This window comes from Alosa alosa, chromosome 12 (genome assembly GCF_017589495.1).
Source record: "Alosa alosa isolate M-15738 ecotype Scorff River chromosome 12, AALO_Geno_1.1, whole genome shotgun sequence".
Taxonomy (NCBI): Eukaryota; Metazoa; Chordata; class Actinopteri; order Clupeiformes; family Clupeidae; genus Alosa; species Alosa alosa.
Window position 1 is genome coordinate 16,016,891 of NC_063200.1, and position 20,000 is coordinate 16,036,890.

General features: G+C 45.8%; 1 protein-coding gene across 1 annotated transcript in view; it reads left to right on the forward strand.

The window, feature by feature from the left end:
- The window catches only part of LOC125304862 (seizure 6-like protein), a 60,604-nt gene that overhangs the window by 23,652 nt on the left and 16,952 nt on the right, over positions 1 to 20,000 (forward strand). Inside the window, 3 exon segments of the mRNA XM_048259378.1 lie at positions 12,431 to 12,949; positions 13,572 to 13,711; positions 15,624 to 15,819. Of these exon segments, the coding sequence (XP_048115335.1) occupies positions 12,431 to 12,949; positions 13,572 to 13,711; positions 15,624 to 15,819 (855 nt within the window).

The following is a 20,000-nucleotide window of genomic DNA, read 5'->3' on the forward strand; positions in this document are numbered from 1 at the left end:
GAGAGGGAGAGAGAGAGGGAGGGAGGGAGTGAAGGAGGGGTGCTGGAGGGCTGGGAAGAGAGGGAGGGGGAGAGAGAGAAAGAGGTTTAAGTTGATGACAGACTGAGGATTAATTTCTCAATCAGCGTTTTCCCTTGCCGAGCCGAGGGTACGGGGGAGCTGCAGGACTTTGCCCCGCGGTAATTGCTGTGCAGTTTGGGGCTGCCCCCCTCCCCCCTCGCACACACAAACACACACACACACACACACACACACACACACACACACACACACACACAGCCTCTCCTCAGCAAGCACCAATGCCTCTATTGCTAACACTGCACTCATCTGCTGATTTGAGCTTAAATCAGCCTTGCATATCTTCCGCTGTCCTCCCTCTCCTCTCTAATCTCCTTAATCCTCTCATCTAAATCCCATCTTCCCCTCTCCACTCTTCCCCCTCCTCATCCTTCTCCTCTTTCTCCTCTCCTCCTCTCCTTCCTTCTCTCTTTCATATAAATCTTTCATTCTTCTCTCCTCTCATCTTCCTCTCTTCCTCCTCCTCTCCTCTCCTCTCCTCCTCCTCCTCTCTCCTCTCTATTTCTTGTGTTCTAGGCTGGTGTATACCTCCAACTCTGCTGGGTCATTTACCCCCATCCACAACACTGGCCCCTTGTGGCTTGCAGTAAAAACAAAACAAAGGGCTAATGGGTCACTGACCAAAATAAATGTAGGCTTTACCAGTATGAGGGCGCACTAATGCATTTATAAATACACTGCAGTAATTTACCCAGGAACCCAATGAGAGTGTGTCTGTGGTCTGAGTAAGCCTCCTCTGCAACCGCCCCCCCCCACCACCACCACACACACACACACACACACACACGCAGAGAACATTAGTGTTTTAATGTTCCCTTTTTCAAACAGGAGGGGTCTGTGTGTTTTGTATTTTTGGAGACCTTCAAAGTGGAGTGCTTTGGAACTCTTCCTCGACATGTTCTCAAATCTGTTCACATTGCCTTGAAGGGGTCATGAAGTTTTCAAAAGTTGTGTGTTCTCAGGAGTGATGTGATTGTAATTTATCTGGGAGTCGGGCTGAGGGCAGCCATTGTTTGTTCTGATGTTGGACTCTGTGTCCTTGTCCGACCTGGCCATTGAAGCTCGATGGAGCCTGGTGCTAATGGCCACGCTGGGCTGGATTTATGAGGCGGTTAAGCACGCTTCCAACAGGAGAGAGGCTGCGGTGTGTCTAGTCAAGCGTAATCCAGTACACTGGTCTGGATAGCAAATCAGTCTCCATGTCAGTCATCCTCAAAACAATGAAAACAAGACACTACAGACAGGATCAGGGACACGAGGGAGAGGAAGAGAGAGAACAAGAGAAGGAGAGAGATAACGAGAGAGGGTGCGAGAGAGAGAGAGGGAGAGAGAGATGTTCTACAATACAGCAATCACCTCCACATCGAACCTGCAGTAACCTTGAGCTCTGCATGAGACAGACTGAACCAAACACGACGGCAGATGTTTCAACACAACAGGCCACATATGAGAGAGAGAAGAACACAGGGATTGAGGGAGGAAGAGAGAGGATGACAGATAGAGAGAGAAAAGGAATTAGGGATACAGATAGACAGAGGAAGAGAGGAGAAGAAGAGCAGAAAACAAGGATCTCTACCTCATTACCTTGGTGGTCTGACTCACTGTAACTTTTGAGCCTTGTATGTGACAAGCACAGAGAGACATTCAGTGAGAGGGAAATCTCCCAAAGCCCTCCTGCGGGTAGCTCTCCATGGAGCCTTTTACCGTGCAGTCAGTACGAGTCCTGGCTCACTTCACACTGTGCCTCTACGAGCTCCCCCATGGGGTGCGTTCATAGCCCCAGCCAATAGGCACCCTAATGTGTGCTTTGAAGGCAAATGCCTATGTTGCAGTCATTGTACATTTCCACCAAAAGGACAGAAAGATTTGCTTTAAAATCTAAAATAGCCATAGTCAGAACAATGCAGAGGTAAAAAGAGGGCGAAGAGGACATGAAAGAGAGAGAGGAGTGAGAGAAAGAGAGAGGAAGCTTTACAGTGACTGGGTCTGTCTCATTTTAACCTTGAGTCAATGCACAAAAACATTCCCAAGGCTTCCACGGTTAAGTTGGTACTGTATGGTGCCTTTTCCTGCGCAATACTGCAATACTTGTCATTGTTCACTTTCTCCTTAGAAGCAGTAACCCCTCTCCCATCCATTCCCCACCTGAGCACTGTGTGTGTGTGTGTGTGTGTGTGTGTGTGTGTGTGAGAGAGAGAGCAGTGGTGTCCAAAGCAAATGCCTGTAGTCTTGTATTCTTGGCGAGACAGACACATGGTAGGCTATAGCATGCATCTTGGAACAAGCACTGGGTAACAGGATCCAAATGTGGGTCGGAATCATCAATGAGTTTAGTTCTTCTGCTGAGAGACTTAAACCCACACAAGTGCCGTGTGCTTGTGTTTGTGTGTGTGTGTGTGTGTGTGTGTGTGTGAGTGAATGTGTGTGTGTGTGTGTGTGTGTGTGTGTGTGTGTGTGTGTGTGTGTGGCAACACAATGAGAGACCAGGGGAGGGGAGATGAGTGTTTGGTTGGTTTGCTTGGGGGCAGGTTTTAGAGGGTCAACTGGCCTTGTCTCTGCTGGCTCCTGACACTTAATGGGAAAATAATAGATTGTAAAAGGGCACCAAGGCCACATCTGCCATGGTCAGGCTAATGTTGCATGTGCTCATAGCAGGTATGTGTGTTTGTGTGTGTGTTTGTGCATGTGAGCAGATGTGTGTGTGTGTGTGTGTGTGTGTGTATGTATATATGTGTGTATGTCTGTGTGTGTGTCTGAGCGCACATGCAGTGTGTGTGTATATATGTGCCTGCACTTATGTGTGTGTGTGTCTGTGTGTCTGTGTGTGCAGCCCTTTCGTGCTGTCTGTGTGTGTGTGTGTGTGTGTGTGTGTGTGTGTGTGTGTGTGCATGTGTGTGTGTCTGTATATGTGTGCAGACATGCCTGCTTGTGTGTGTGTGTGTATTAGGGATGTAACGGTATGAAAATTTAACCTCACGGTTATAGTGACCAAAATTATCACGGTTTTTCGGTATTATCACAGTATTTTTAAAAGTGTGTTCAATATGTTCAGAAAGCACTGATAGGCCTACACAAGCTGAAATAGTTTCAAAAAGTGGCCCGTTCAGTTTTTTATATTTAATTGGCTATGTGCTTATAGCTTAACTTAGCCTAACATTACTTGGAGGTTGCTATTACTGTTATTTGGATCCAATGAGTGAGACGAGGCTTGGAATTTCACCATTCTGGGGGCAAGGCCACCTTCAGTTGGGCATATTTGGTGGAGGGCACAAAGGCCACATGTTAGGGCACCAAGGCCAAAGTTAACTATACAGTAGTAGGCTATAAATGATCAAAGTTGTATAGCCTATTCACTGCAGTAGACCTGCATCACTGTGTGAAACATTACAAAAACATGGAACATGACATATTACATAGAACTGCAAATCATCTGATCATCTAATATTTACAGATATCTAGGCTATATTTAACATTTATTTTATATTTGGCCTGTTATGAAATCATGTATTGAACAATTTGAGCACAGTTCAGCTTTAAGAAACTAAAATAGCCTACTGTAGATGCATGCTTAGCATTTTGTGATCTACTTTCACAAACTCTTAGTCAGCTGTCCTCTGATTTACTGATATCTAGGCGATATTTGTAACATTTATTTTGTATTTGTCCCATTATGAAATCATGTGGAACAATTTAAACACATTGTAAAACTTAAAGCCCAAATTTGGAGACATCCATGCATGTCGAAATTTATAGTACAGCGGCTAAGCACCGGAATCGTTGTTTTTGCAGAAAGCATGAAACTTGGCACAGTTATACTACTACCCCTAGTGATCAAAAATTGAAATGGACCCCAACACATAGCGCCCCCTAGTGGCCTTCATCTTGAATTAAAATATGGCTACCATTCTTAATAGAATTGTTGATACAACTTCAAAATGAAACCAGATAAAAAAGTCTTTTAAGTTCTAACACTCAATTTTTGGGGTCAAGGAAGCTATTGACATGATTTCCAAACAAACTTGATGTTGGCCATTTTGAAATCCAATATGGCGGATACCAAATGTGAAAATATAGACCATCTCTGGTTAGTCATGATAGAAATATCATTCAAAAACTATTTCAAAGTTTGAACAGTCATTTTATAACATGACAACCTCAATAATACACGAGGCATCAAGTATAATCTGGTAAGATTCCAATATGGCCACTATGTGTAAGAAAATGAGCCAATTATTCTATATCTTGGTTAATTGAAGTAACTACCTACATCATCAATAAATTCTTATTTTATCTTTCTGAGCAAACCTTAACTCTTACTATACACTGCTCAAAAAAATTATACACTTTAAAAAATAAATAACATCAGATCTCAATGGGGAAAAAACATGCTGGATATCTACATTATATTACATTTGTCTGACGCATTTTTAGCCAAAGCGACTTACAACCTGGGAAACAATTTAACGCTTTTAAAACAATTCTCTCAACAATTCTAGAACAATTTAAAAAATTTCAAAAAGGTAGAGTACAATAGGGAAAAGTGCACCAGTGAGTGCTGTTTTTATACAGTCAAGTCAGGTGGTAAGTGCTAGAATTAGCTAGTTGTAAGTAGTGCTACGAGAGGAGATATTCTCTGAAGAGCTGGGTCTTCAGGAGTTCTAGTAGCTCTAGTAGGAACTGGTAGTGCGTTCTACCAACGAGGAACAACAGATGAAAAGTTTGGATTGACCTGAGCGTACCGGTGGCAGAGCTAGACGATGTTTGTCTGAAGAGCGCAACGGTCGGGGGGTAGCATATGCCTGTATGAGGGCATTCGAGTAGGTGGGAGCAGTAGGTTTAGCTGGGAGGACCAGCAGTTTGGTTTTGAGAGGTTTAGCTGGAGGTGGTGTGCCTTCATCCATGTAGATATGTCTGGGAGGCAATCCGAGGTCCGTGCCGAGACCAAGGGGTCATCAGGTGGAAAGAACAGATAAAGCTGTGTGTCATCTGCATAGCAGTGGTATGAGAAGCTGTGTGAATGGATAATCTGTCCCAAAGAAGTGGTGTGGATAGCAAAGAGAAGGGGGCCCAGTACTGAGCCCTGGGGGACCCCTGTGGTGGGATGGTGAGGTGCGGACAACTGTCCAAGCCATGATGCGTTAAACGAGCATCCTGTGAGGTAGGATTAAAACTGATATGGACTGGGTAATATGTTAGGAACAAAAGGATGCCACTTTGTTATTTGGGAATGAAAATGATCAATCCACAGAGGACTGAATTCAAAGACCCCCCGAAAATCTAAGTGGAAAAAATGACTCCGCAAGCTAGTCCATTTTGCTTGAATTTCAGCGCAGCAACTAATGATGGTACTCAGTAGTTCGTATGGCCCCGACATGCTTGATGCATCGGGGCATGCTCCTAATGAAACGGCGGATGGTGTCCTGGGGGATCTGCTCCCAGATGTGGACATGGCCATCACTGAGCTCCTTGACAGTCAGTGGTACAACCTGGCAGTGTTGTATGGACCAAAATATAATGTCCCAGAGGTGTTTAATCGGATTTAAGTCAGGAGAGTGTGGGGGGACAGTCAATGGTATCAATGCCTTCATCCTCCAGGAACTGCCTCCACATTCTCGCTACATGTGTCCAGCCATTGTTGTGCACCAGTAGGAACCCAGGGCCCACTGCACCAATACAGGGTCAGACAATGGGTCTGAAGTTTTCATCCTGATGCCTAAGAGCAGTGAGGGTGCAGTTGTCTTGCCCATAGAGGTGTGTGCGTCCTTCCAAGGATGCAGATTATCACTGGTCATGCTGAATGATGTTAAAGGCAGCATTACATTCTCCAAGACATCTTTAGACGTCACATGCTCAGGGTGAACCTGGTCTCATTTGTGAAAAGCACAGGGCGAACCTGCAAATTTTGTATTCTATGGCAAATGCCAATTGAGCTGCACGGTGCTGGGCAGTGAGCATAGGTCCTTCCAGAGGCCATCGGGCCCTCAGGCCACCTTCATGAAGTCTGACAGTGTGGTCAGAGACAGTCACACCAGCGACCTGGAGAGGTCATTTTGTAGGGCTCTGGCAGGGCTCTTACTGTTTGTTGTTGCACAAAGGAGCAGATACTGGTCCTGCTGCTGGGTTAAGGACCCTCTACCATCCTGCCCAGCTCTCCTAGAGCAACTGTCTCCTGGAATCTCCTACATGCTCTTGAGACTGTGCTGGGAGACACAGTAATCCTTCTGGCAATGGAATGTATTGGTGTGCCTTTCTGGAGGAGTTAGACTACCTGTGAAATGTTTGTAGGCTCCAGGTACTGGCTTATGCTACCAGTAGTGACACTAGTGAAAATTCAATCAAGGAGGATAAAGATGGAAAATGTATAATTTGCCACCACCTCTAAAACCATTCCTGTTTTTACAGACCTATCTCCCTTCTTCCTTTCTTGTCAAAGTTTTTTGAGAAAGTGGTCTTCAAGCAAGTCTTGGACTTACTATATCAGAACAACCTATGCAGTCTGTTTTCAAGAGTCATTCTACTGAAACTGCTTTTCTGTCTGTGACCGAAGCATTGAGAGTAGCTAAGTCCTCATCTAAGTTGCTAAGTCATTAGTATTCATTCTACTAGACTTATCTGCAGCCTTCGACACTGTTAACCATGACATTCTCCTTTCTACACTATCTGAACTGGGATGTCTAGGAAAGCCCTTGACTGGTTTAAATCCTACCTTAAAGAGCACATGACCTCACCACAGGTGTGCCTCACGGATCAGTATTAGGGCCCCTACTTTTCTCTATATACACACTTCCTTGGGTTGATTATCACTGCTATGCGGACGATACTCAACTTTACCTGTCTTGAGCTTTTGGTGTTTCCACCACAAAGCACACCCAAGGACTGGGCGCTGAACGCACTAGCAAGTGTCCTAAAAGTGCTGGTTCACTGACTAGCAAGAGCCCTAATGTGTCAAGAGGGAGCTAAACTCATAAGGTATTACATATTTAAATTAGAGTTTTTAAATTTTAAATTATAGGATGCAAAATGTTAAACTACAATAAAACAAAATAGACCTTTTCAAACAATCACTATAAGCTTTAAAAGAAACTTTAGCATATGCTAATTGGCCCCACCCACCTCAATTGAATTAGGCTAACAGTAGGATGTGTTGGACTGGGTTATGTACTAATTTATCTAACTATGACTGGGTGTATGTACTAATTTATCTAACTCTGGGATAGAAGACAAAAAAGCTAATTTCCCAAAAGGCAGCATATGTTTCTTTAAGAGACTTGACAGACACTAGCATCCATGGGTTTTAGCCTCCTTGCTAGCATGCCAGCCTCGAGGGGGCAAATTAGAAGGATTGAGCCCAGGCAAGTGCAGGGTTTAGTCACACAGTCGAAACTTCACACATAGCCTATATGCACCCCAGTTTTTGACTCAGTGTCAGAATGTATGGCTACTTCCTTAAAATCCAACATGTCTGCCATTTTAATTATGCTATAGACACGTCATATTATGTGTTAAAAACAGCATAGCATTATAAATGTAGAAAAAAAGGGCATATTTTGGTGGCCATATTTGAAGTCACGATAGGGGCCACTAGGGGGCGTTATGTGTTGGGGTCCATTTCAATTTTTGATCACTAGGGGTAGTACTTTACCTGTACCAAGTTTCGTGCTTTCTGCAAAAACTGAACGCTTCAGGGAAAAATCTGGCCTTAGCCGCTGTACTATTACTGCAAATTCAAAACTGGATTACTCTGGAACGGCTAACTGTACAGGGGACTGCTTTACACCTTTGTGTTCGGTAAGGTCTGCTGTTTATTCTGATATATGGTTTGTCATGTGTTAAACGAAAGGTTCGTGAAGTATTGCACCGAGAGAGAGGAATGGGTAGGGAGATGGACGCAAAACCTTCAGTAGAATTTATGATTAAATTGAATTATATTATTTACTTTTCTTGCGAACCGTTCACCACAGCAATTCGCCGCTAACATCGTTTAAAAGCTGAGAAAAAGCTCTTTCATATGATACTTGTGATGTCTGTGTGATGAGTAGGCTACTTCAAGCGAGTAGTTCAACTGAGAAGAATGGACGCACTTTCTATCTTGCACTGTCACTTTCTCCACTGTGTAAAAGACTAAATTAATTTGCGCTGTGAATATTTTGACAGGCCATAGGCTAAATAAAAATCGCTATTACGGCTCCCACACACAGCTGCGTTCCGTCAACGCATTCCAGTGGGTGTTCCCGACGGTAGCTATGCAAATGACTTGATGTAAAACCGTAATGTGATTGGTTGGTGCCGCACGCGATTGGCTTGATTGGCCGGTGCCGCTCTGTCGGTGCAGCAACAGCTGAACTCAACGCGAAAGCAGCGGGAGAAACGCGACGCCGACGGACCCACAATTCAGTTCGGCAACGGATCACGTGAGCCCATTTAAAGTGAATGGGATGCGTCTCCAGCAACGCGATGCACGCAGCTGTGTGTGGGAGCCGTTAGTAGGACGCAAAGCAGAATATTGAAAGAAGGGCACCAAGGCCACCGTGGCCTGTACCTCTGATTTTCAAAGGGACATCACGGCCAACGCAAGGGGCAACAACGTGGCTGCCGTGAAACCAGAGTGAGACCAAATTAAGTGTTCAAAATAAAACTTTAGGCTACAGTGTTCTTCTGATAACGTGAGTGGAATGGATTTAATGTGGACGCTGCGTGTGAAGTGACATATTCAGAGGAAGTGACATCACTGAGATGACACTACATACATGGTGGTAGTGAGGGTATCTGTGACTAATGCCCCCTGCCCCCCACACACACACACACACACCAACAATCAGATACCCACATGCACTCAGTCACATAGTGATGGTAATTTTGATACCACAGATGAAATTGATAGCCAGAAGGTCCTTTTTTTGGCGTCTGACTGAAAGACGCTGCTTGTTCTGTCAGTGTAAATCTGAGCAGAGCACTTAATGGTCGAGGCTTTTTGTGCCTGAGACGGCCCTCTGTCTGTCTGTGGAGAGGATGGTGATGGACCTGTCTGTCTGTGGAGAGGATGGTGATGGACCTGTCTGTCTGTGGAGAGGATGGTGATGGACCTGTCTGTCTGTGGAGAGGATGGTGATGGACCTGTCTGTCTGTGGAGAGGATGGTGATGGACGAGGCTTTTGTGCCTGAGATCTCAGGCTCACACACTCTCCACGGTCTCACAAAGGGCTTTCAGATATAACCTCCGTAGTATATGCAGAGGTTTGTCAAACGGAGGTCCTACCCTTCGGATGATTCAGATATGATGCTAACCTGCGGACCTTATACGGACCTATGTGCACAGCAAGCTTTCTCCACTACTCTCCTCACCTCTCCTCTCTCCTCCTCTGCTCTCCTCACCTCTCCTCTCTCCTCCTCTGCTCTCCTCACCTCTCCTCTCTCCTCCTCTGCTCTCCTCACCTCTCCTCCTCTGCTCTCCTCACCTCTCCTCTCTCCTCCTCTGCTCTCCTCTCGTCTCTCCACCTCTCCTCTCTTCACCTCTCCTCTCTTCACCTCTCCTCTCCTCTCTTCACCTTTCCTCTCTTCACCTCTCCTCTCTGCTCCTCTCCTCCTCTGCTCTCCTCTCTCCTCTCCTCTCTTTACCTCTCCTCTCTCCTGCTCTGCTCTCCTCTCTGCTCCTCTCTTCCTCTGCTCTCCTCTCTTTACCTCTCCTCTCTCCTCCTGTCCTCTCCCTTCCTCCTCTCCTCCCATCTCCTCTCCTCCTGTCCTCTCCTTTCCTTCTCTCCTCCCATCTCCTCTCCTCCTGTCCTCTTCTCCCATCTCCTCTGTGAGTGTGAGTGCTTCCCGTGTTACATAAACCCCTGGTGTGTGTGTGTGTGTGTGTGTGTGTGAGTAGGTGTGTGTGTGTGTGTGACGCCTGTTGAGACGGAGGCGAGAGAGAGGCGGAGGAGGCTGAGGGGTTGGGTGGCGTGGCATAGCTGGAGAATCCCATGTGTGGCGTCTAGTGACGGAACTATATAACAGGCAAGCGTGTGTGTGTGTGTGTGTGTGTTGGAGGCGGGGAGGGGGGCAGCTGTGTGTCTAAATAGCCATTCCCTCACTTTCTCTCCCCCCTCCTCCCCCTCTCTCTTCCTTCCTTCCTTCCTCTCTCCCTCTCTCTCTCCCTCCCTCTCCCTCTCTCTCTCCCTCCCTCTCTCTCTCTCTCTCCCCCTCTCTCTCTTGGCACAGTGAATGAGACAGATGATTAAAGTGAGTGGCCAAAGGATGGAGAGAAGAGGGGGAACGTGCTGGAGAATGAATGGCCAAAGCAGTGGGCAGCCTGGGGCCCTGCCTGGACCTGACCCCGGGGTAGGGTGGGGGTGGGGGAGGAGAGGAGAGGAGGAGGGGAGGGAGGAGAGGAGAAGAGAGGAGGAGGGGGGGGGGGGGGGGGCTCACTGTTTGAGATGGATACTGGGAACCGCCAGCTGCACTTTTATGAGAGCTCTGGAGAGATAGAGGGGGGGAGAGAGAGAGAGACAGAGAGAGAGAGAGGTAGGGAGAGAGGCTAAGATGGTGTTTTAGCATGCGTAGGGGTGTGTGTGTCTGTGACACCCATTGCTTCTCCTGACATGCTCCACTGCACTCCATCCAACTCCCCTCCTACCCAGCGCATACACACACATACATACATGGGTACACACACTCACACACAGACACACACAGAGACAGACATGCACACACACACACAAACACAGAGAGAGAGAGAGAGACGGACAGACAGAAACATATACACAGAGAGAGAGAGAGATACGCACACAAAAAAATCACCCTCCCACCTCGAGAAGCGAGGATGGCCTGATTCAGGACTGCAGCCTCTTCTACAGCCAGGCCTTCCCTCCTGCCAGTGTGTGTTTGTGTGTGTGTGTGTGTGTTTGAGTGACAGTAGGTTGGCCTACGTCCCACATGCGCCATCTCCAAATAGCTGCGGTGAGAATGGGCCCTTCTTGCACTCCAGTGTCTCTGAGCTCATTCGCATGCAGGCTGCATTCAAACCACCCCTTCAACTCAGCTCAACACACACACACACACACACACACACACACACACACACACACACACACACACACACACACACTCTCTCTCTCTTTTGCAAACACACTAACACATATATACACTTAAAAGACTCCTCACACACATGCACACTGTTAAACATTCACATATATACACATAAACACACTCTCAACATATTCTCTTTTGGAAGCACACAGATGCATCACACACACACACACACACACACACACTCAATTTCTAAAACACTTAATTGCTAAAACACAATTTGGAAACAGCAAATGGAAAGCAAATGTTCAGGGCCATACGATTTGTTTACAGTATTGTACAGTATACAGCCTACAATGCACTGTACTACAGTATCCAATAAAAAATCCTCTTTCTTGCCCTCCTCCTCGTCCCCCACCTCACATACGCACTCATCCTTGTCCTCTCACATAGTTTCTTTTATCCATTCTCAGACTTTCTCATTCCCTTCAACACCCTCTTTGCTCTCTAAACTGACGTATATACAGACATGTTAACATGGTAAAAAACGAAATTTTCGCCAGAGGGCGTCTTTAATGTTTTCACAAACACACAAAATCTGTTGCTTTTGCCTTCTGTTCACCCTCTGTGATTCATACCATTTTCAAAACTAGGCAATAGCAATTCCACATTCAGGCCACATTCACATTTAGAAGATGCTGTCTACAGACAGCCATTTTTAAACTTGCCCTGAGGAAGGCCATTTTGGCTGAAACATGTTGGCATGATTTTAATTGATAGCCAAGCTCAATAAAGGCTTTTTTACTTACAAATATCCTCTTGAGTGCCTCAGACTCACTACTAAATTTGAAATCGTGCTGGATTTTTAAGCTGATGAGCACCAGAGGAGTACTAATTTCTCTTCACACAAGCAGCACTGCTGGTGAAACTCGTTTGTTGATCTAGGCAATAGCAATGTTGGATGCTCTCCCTTCCTTTGCACCATGAAAATGATTTTGAACCTCCATATAAAAACACTCCTGGAAGGAGCCTTGTAAGCCTATAACCTACATGATGCTGCACTAAACTCCAGTAAACGCCAGTGGTCTAAGAACAGCATAAATTGTGGAATAAGAAGACAGATCTGCCAAATACCAGATGAATAAATGTAAATGTAAATCTGTGAGAAAATGTTTGTGACTCTACTGTGTTTTCTGTAACACTGGCTTTGGCAACACTGTATCCAAACAGTCATGCTAATAAAGCTCCTTTAAATTTGAATATTGTACTGCTTGTAGCACATTGTACGATTGTGGTTACTTGAGTTATTGCTAATACCCGTATCGCTCTCTTCTTCTGTCCACAGAGGAGGCCAGACCTGGTCCTCCAACCTCCGCTCCGGCCCCAGGGGAGACCCCAAGGGAAGGCCCACGAGGAGCCGCCTTGGTCGGGCAGGGTCTCCTGGAGTCTGTCCTGGCTCGCCGGGACCAGCTGCTGTCCCAGCGGAGCAGGGTGCTGCCCAGCGCCCTCCCCCAGGAGCTGCTGCCCATGCTGGGGAAGGGGCTGGGCAGCGCCAGGGGGGTCGGGGGGGTCCTCTCGCCAGAGCAGGAGGGCCTGCTGAAGAGGATGATCCCTGCAGCTGGGGTGGGTGTGGGGGATGGGGGTGGGGGTGGTGCGTGGGATTCTGGCGCGCACCCCACTTCCCCAGAAAACGTGGACACCCCACACACACACGGGGGGAAGACTGGGGCAGGGGGCAGCTCTGAGGTGAGGGACGAGGAGGAGGACGAGGAGGAAGGGACTCAAAATCCCAGCAGCACCCTCACCCCCACGCCCACAGCAGTAGTGGTAGACACGGAGCCAGACATGGGCACACTGGCACCAGGTAACACACACACACACACACACGCGCACTCCCACACGCGCACTTCATTTACACACACACACACGCCACATTACTTTTCATACATGCGCTTTTCGCACACACACAGCATTACATTCAAATTAACTAAATGAACAAAATTAACAAAATAACTAATTAAAATAACTATGATGTTGAATATGCTGTTGCTGCTTCTGATGATGATGATGATGATGATGATGATGATGATGATAATGAGGATGATGATGATGTATCTTGAGGTGATGACTGTGTTGATGATGATGATGATAATAATGATGATGATGATTATGATAATGAGGATGATAATGATGATGATGATGATGATGATGTTTCTTGAGGTGATGACTGTGTTGATGATGATGATGATGTTTCTTGAGGTGATGACTGTGTTGATGATGATGATGATGATAGTGGTGGAGGTGCCAATATGTCCTATTGGGCTATCTCCATTGCTCTTCCTTAGCCTCCCTCTTTTGCTCTTGCTCCTTTGATCTGCAGAAAAAGACACTCAAAAAAATGATCATGTCATATGCTAACACACACACACACACACACACACACACACACACCTACACACCTTACCTCTCCTCTCTTGTCTTCCCAGCAGTATCGAGTTGTGTGATCAATTTTTCCGACCCTGAGGGCTACATCGATTCATCAGACGACCCTCCGCTTCCAGACGGGGCCTTTCTGCAGTGCACGTACACCGTCACCGTCTATACAGGATACGGCGTGGAGCTGCAGGTACACACACACACACACACACACACACACACACACACACACACACATATTACATACACCGTCACCGTCTATACAGGATACGGCGTGGAGCTGCAGGTACACACACACACGCATACACACACGCGCACACACACACACACACACACACACACACACACACACACACACACATATTACATACACAGTCACCGTCTACATTGGATACAGCATTGAGCTGCAGGTACACACATGCACACAAACACACGCACACAAACACACACACACAAACACACAAAACACACACACACACACACACACATATTATATATTACATACACAGTCACCGTCTACACTGGATATGGCATGGAGCTGCAGGTACACACACACACACACAGGCACATGCATACACACGCACACACACACACATACACACACACACACACACATTATATATTACATACACAGTTACCAGATCTGCACTGGATCATGGAGCATGGGCCTGCAGGTACACACTGGTAGACACACACACACACACACATACACACACACACACACACACACACACATTACATACACCGTCTACACTAGATGCGGCATGGAGCTGCAGGTACACATACACAGGCACATACACTGGCACACACACACACACACACACACACATACACACTCATACAGCATGTTACTTACAGTACACTGCCAGTGTTTCCATGGGATACTGTATGGCCAGCCGAGGGAAACCACACATACGCACACACATTAAGACACACACACACACACACACATATTAAGACGATATCCTCCATATGTTTTCAGATTAGCTTTGCATTGGATTGTACCAATATTATTGCATCAGTGAGGCTTTTGAGTGTTGAAATGTAATAAAACAGCTAACGCTTCCAGCTGACCTAATTATCCTGATGGCTGTCGCTCCTCACCCCTCCTGTGGAACCTGTAACATCCATGTTATAATATCCAGTTGTGCTGAGACCCCTAGTGGCTGTCAGTGGTACAGCAGGCTCCTTGATGTGTTTTCTCTGAGAGGCTTAAACCAGCGCAGAGTCAGACTAACTCCTAGGAAACCCATGGCAGACGAACAGATGTTGAAGTGGAGCACTGGCCGACAAGCACGCTCTCTCACATATATACACCCACACCCACACACACACACATGCAGCAACTTCCTCAGGCCCACACACTGACCGCCAATCTGGGATTACCCATGTGTGTGTGTGTGTCACCTTCTACCCACCGCCCACTGAATAATCTCCAATTACCACCCTAATCCCTGCCAGGACCACTGGCAGAGGGAGAGAGAGAGAGAGAGAGAGAGAGAGAGAGAGTGTTCATGAGAGAGAGAGAGAAGAAAGAGAGGGAGAGAGAGTGAGACAGAGAGAGAGAGAGAGGGAGGGAGGGAGGGAACTGTGTAAGGGATTCTCCAGCCGCTGTAGTCTTCAGGGTCCAAGTCTGTGCTTTGATGAGTGGAGAGCAAAGCTGTAGTGTGTGTGTGTGTGTGTGTGTGTGTGTGTGTGTGTGTGTGTGTGTGCGTGTGTGCGTGTGTGTGTGTGGATGTGTCTGCTTTTACACTCTTAGTGATGTGCTAAAGACTAAGCAGAGGGGATTTGGTGCGCTAATTTTCAGTGTTAAGGTTCGTTTTGACAAGACGGTAACAAGCAGGAGAAGGAGACAGTGTGTGTGGCTGGTGTGTGTGTGTGTGTGAGAGAGAGAGAGAGAGAGAGAGGACTGAGATTGTTGGGAAAGTATGCTAAAGGAGGATTAGGAGAATTAGAGAAATGCAGTCTGAAGTGTGTGAGTATATGAGTGTGTGTGCATGTGCTCAATGCGACTCACCTGGTAAAATAAAATAGTAATAAAGTGTGTGTGTGTGTGTGTCATTGTTCATTTTCATATGTATTGTGTGTGTAATTCATCACAGATCAAGAGTGTCAATCTGTCGGATGGCGAGCAGCTCTCAATCAGAGGGCAGAACGAGGCAGGAGCCCTGATAGTACTGGCCAATCACACACTCCTGGTGGAGGGTCAGGTGATCCGCAGCCCGACCAATACCATCTCTGTACTCTTCCGCTCCTTTGCAGAGGGACCAATGGGCACCTTCCAGCTGCACTATCAGAGTAAGTCTACACACACATACAAACAAATAAACATACACACATGTATGCACTATCAAAGTACTCTACACACACACACACATACAGTATGCATGCATTATCACAGCGCGTCTAGACACACACTCAAACTAATACACACACAAATGCATGCACTATCAAAGTAAGTCTACACACTCTCTAGCCCAAACACACACACACATACACACACAAACATCTATCAAGGCAACTTTACAACATAACATGCACTTCCAAAGCAACTATACACATACAGTTTTACTACCAAAATTAATCTGTCTGGTCTGCAGACAGAAAAAGTGATTCTGTACACATGACTGCACTCTCAGGGTGTTTTGATTTACAAAGCTGCAGATGCAGAGTGCATTGAAAGTGTCTGTGTAAGTTCACCTTGAGTTGCCCTAGTGGGGTATATCTGCAGGTGTGTTTTCCGACCGTATAGCATACCGCACACAGCCCAGCATTGTAGTCCAGACTATCGGAGTAAAGGGCCGTTCACACCAGGAACGATAACTATGAAGATAACTATATCTATTACAATAAAAGCGTCCACACTGACCAACGATAAGGAAAGTCTTACCTCATGTTGATGAGTGTGATGGCTAAAATTTGATGGATTCTGATTGGCTGTCAGCAAAATCCCTCTGAAAGTGATCCCCAATGATGTCGTTCTCGTTATAGTTTATGTGTGGACGTCGTCATTCATATTAGCTAGGACTATACTTGTTTGCCATTATTGTTATAGTTATATATTGTTATAGTTATAGTTCTTGGTATGAATGGCCCTTAAAGTTGCAGTCAGCGATTTCGCAGGAAGTCACGTTCGTTTTGTTATGTTTATATTGAAATGTATTAGCAGATGTTTTTGTCCAAAACAACGTACATTATATTTGAACCAAGGACCAAATGAAACATGCAAGAGTAGCTCCCCCTACCTTCAGCATTCCCAGAGAAATTCCACGCAAAGTTTTTGTTTGGGGGAACAGGCTGCCCCTACTTTGTTTCCAGTTTTCGTGGCCTGGACTGTCTACAGAGTTACACTGTAGGCCTACTCATGGAATGGGCAGCTAGCGTTCGTGAGGAGATGATTGCTGAATGTGACAAAATTAAGAATTATGGGCTTGAAATCTCGTAAAATCGCTGACTTCAGCTTTAAGTCTACTGCTATTCCTCCAAAGGACGTTTACCACGTGGAGCATAATTCCTTGTTAGTTGGGCTTTTCACCACAGGGTGGTGATTGCCTGGTTCATGTAGAAACTCTAGACACTGCAGAGCAGGTCCTGAACTTAGCTGGTTGCTTCATTAGAAGCGTTTTTATCTTCAGGACATTGTAAATTTGTTCATTTGAAAGTCCATGTTCAACTGCACAATACTCCCAGTCAGACAGGGTTTAGCTGCAGTGGCTCTGGCCTGGTTAATTAACACACACCGGCATGGTGTGTGTATGCAATCCTCACTCTGACAGGGCGTCCAACTTGAGGGATCTTACGTACTTATATATTATTAGATAGATAGATAGATAGATAGATAGATAGATAGATAGATACTTTATTGATCCCCAAGGGGAAACAAGCTAAAGTCTGAATCCGTCTCCGTAATCCATACGGTTGTCTAACTTGAAGGAGTTTACCTGGTTAGGCTATATATAAGTCTGCATGCGTCTCTGTAATCCATCAGCAGCAAAAGCTGCGGCTGGAAAGTTCAGAAAGTTGAATAAGTCCAAAAACCACTAAAGAATAAATCAGTGCAGTTGCACCACCGACCCTCGACCTTTGTGTTCCCGGAAAAGCATAGTGCCTTTGTTGGCTGCAATTACGCTGCATAGAAATGTTTTTATTCAGCTTACTAACACACTAAGATGAATGTGCAGCTGCATGTGTGTTAATAGATGGTAAGCAGATACTGTATGTATGCTGTGCGAAGCCTGAAGAATAGTTAGTGCCTGAAAAAGCATTTATTTTGTTGTCTCAGCTTCAAATGGATTTGATAAATTGCTTCATTAATTCATGCAGAATGTTGTTGCAGTTTCTGTTGTACAGACTAGTAATACATGCTGCACAAACAGCTCCTTCACCACTGCACAGGAATCCAGCTACGAATCCCTCTCATGGAAAATCTTTTTTTTTTCTTCTGGGAGTTGTCCTTGATCTTACAAAGAAATGTGCAGCGACATTTTTGTTGTGCTAATAGCAGGATTGCCATGGAGACTGAGTAACCTTGACAACCTTTTCAGTTTTGCCTGTTTTCCCTCACCATTTTGTCCTGAGCGGTTTGGAGGGCTAAACTACCACCGTATATCAGGGTGTAATTTAATTCATTACATTTGATTGAAGCTATTACAGCTAATTTGCCCATTAATTTGTTCATTAGAGAGCTAGTGATTAATTAGCAAAAGCTTTAGCCCAGCGGTCCCCAACCTACCGGGCCGCGGGACATTCCTAACCGGGCCGTAGCCTACGACAAGAGTTTAAAAATGCATGCAAACTAAATAAACTCAATTTAATTCGGAATAATGTCACATTCGCAATAATACCCACTGACGATGGTGAGCCAAATACGTCAAAGAAAAAGAATGGGTCATTCAATACGAAATATGACGAGTCATATTTAAAATATGGTTTCCTTAGACTGCGATTCGCATGCACCAAGTCCTTTATGTGTGGTATTTGGCGATAAGTTGTCAATGAAACCATCAAAGCTAATTCGACATCTAGAGTCCAAGCACTTAGAGACAAACACTTAAAGACAAACCCCTTGAGTTCTTTGAGCGTAAGAAACGCGAGCAAGAAGGACAAAAAACTATGCGTAAAGCAACCACATCGGTGAACGTGGCTGCGCTAAAAGCATCATAATTGGCCAGTCAGTTGCTAAATCTAAAGTAGCCCTTTACTATTGGGGGAAGAGTTAATTCTGCCTGCTGGTAGGCATGTGCAATGAACTCCTTGGGGGGAGACTGCAGCTAAAAAATATCAGGTACCGCTTTCTGCAAGCACTGTCCATAGGCGAATTGATGATATGTCAGAGGGATATTGAGGCACAGTTGTTAGAGAGGGGTGAATGGGTCACCGTGGTACGCTACAAGTTGGTTGGTTGCAGGTCACTGGCCAGAGTGTTTGAGTTGCGAGATCTTACATCTTGAGTTGCGAGATTTCTTACAGAAAAAAAAGTCACTGTTAGCTGCATATTTTAGTGATGAGGGGCTGGGTGTCAAAACTCGCTTACCCCTGTGTGACATATTCGGGTTGTTAATGACCTCAACCTGTCACGAGGGAGAATGACGACTTTAAACTGGCAGATAAAGTCGCTGCATTTAAAGCCAAGCTTGATTTGTGGGTACGACGAGTGGATCGGGGTGTATTTGATACGTTCCATGTGGGGGTTTTGGGAGAGACTGAGGCAGGGCCCTTTCTCTCGCAGCTGGTGCGCGATCACCTTGTTGCGCTTTCAAATGAGTTTGAGCGTTACTTCCATCCTCAAAGATCCACGGCAAACCAGTGAGTGGGTCCGCAACCCATTTGTCAATATCCCGAATAGTCCTAACTTGTCAGCGCAGGAGGAAGAGCAGTTGATCAAAATTGCAAATGACGATGGTCTTAAGAGTGTGTAGGCTATGAGGAAACCTCTCTGGCGGGTTTTTGGATGAAACCAAAGCAGAATATCCCGAGATAGCCGTAAAAGCGCTGAAAACGTTGCTACCATTTCCCACCACGTATCTATGCGAGGCCAGGTTTTCGGCAATGACTGCAACTAAGACCAAATTGCGCAATCGACTGGACATTTCAAACACACTGAGGGGTGTCACTGTCTTCCATCACCCCAGATGGAACCTTCTTGTTGCAGGGAAACAAGCACAGGGCTCCCACTGATTATTCGTAATGCACGTTTAGTTCCCATGTTTTGTTCCCATATTTTGTTAAGCATGTTCACACTTGATAGATGTAGCTTCAAGTTGTTCAATTTTCATAGTTCATATTGTTCAATTTTCACTTTTTCACGTTTTTCACATTTTTAAGAGTTCGTTACCTTCACTGTTCATACATAACTGGACCTAGTTCTTTTCAAGTAATGCATGCACAACACGGAACATGGAACCCCCGAACACCCCCCCCCCAAACCGGTCAAACCGGTCCATGGTACATAAAAGGTTGGGGACCCCTGCTTTAGCCAA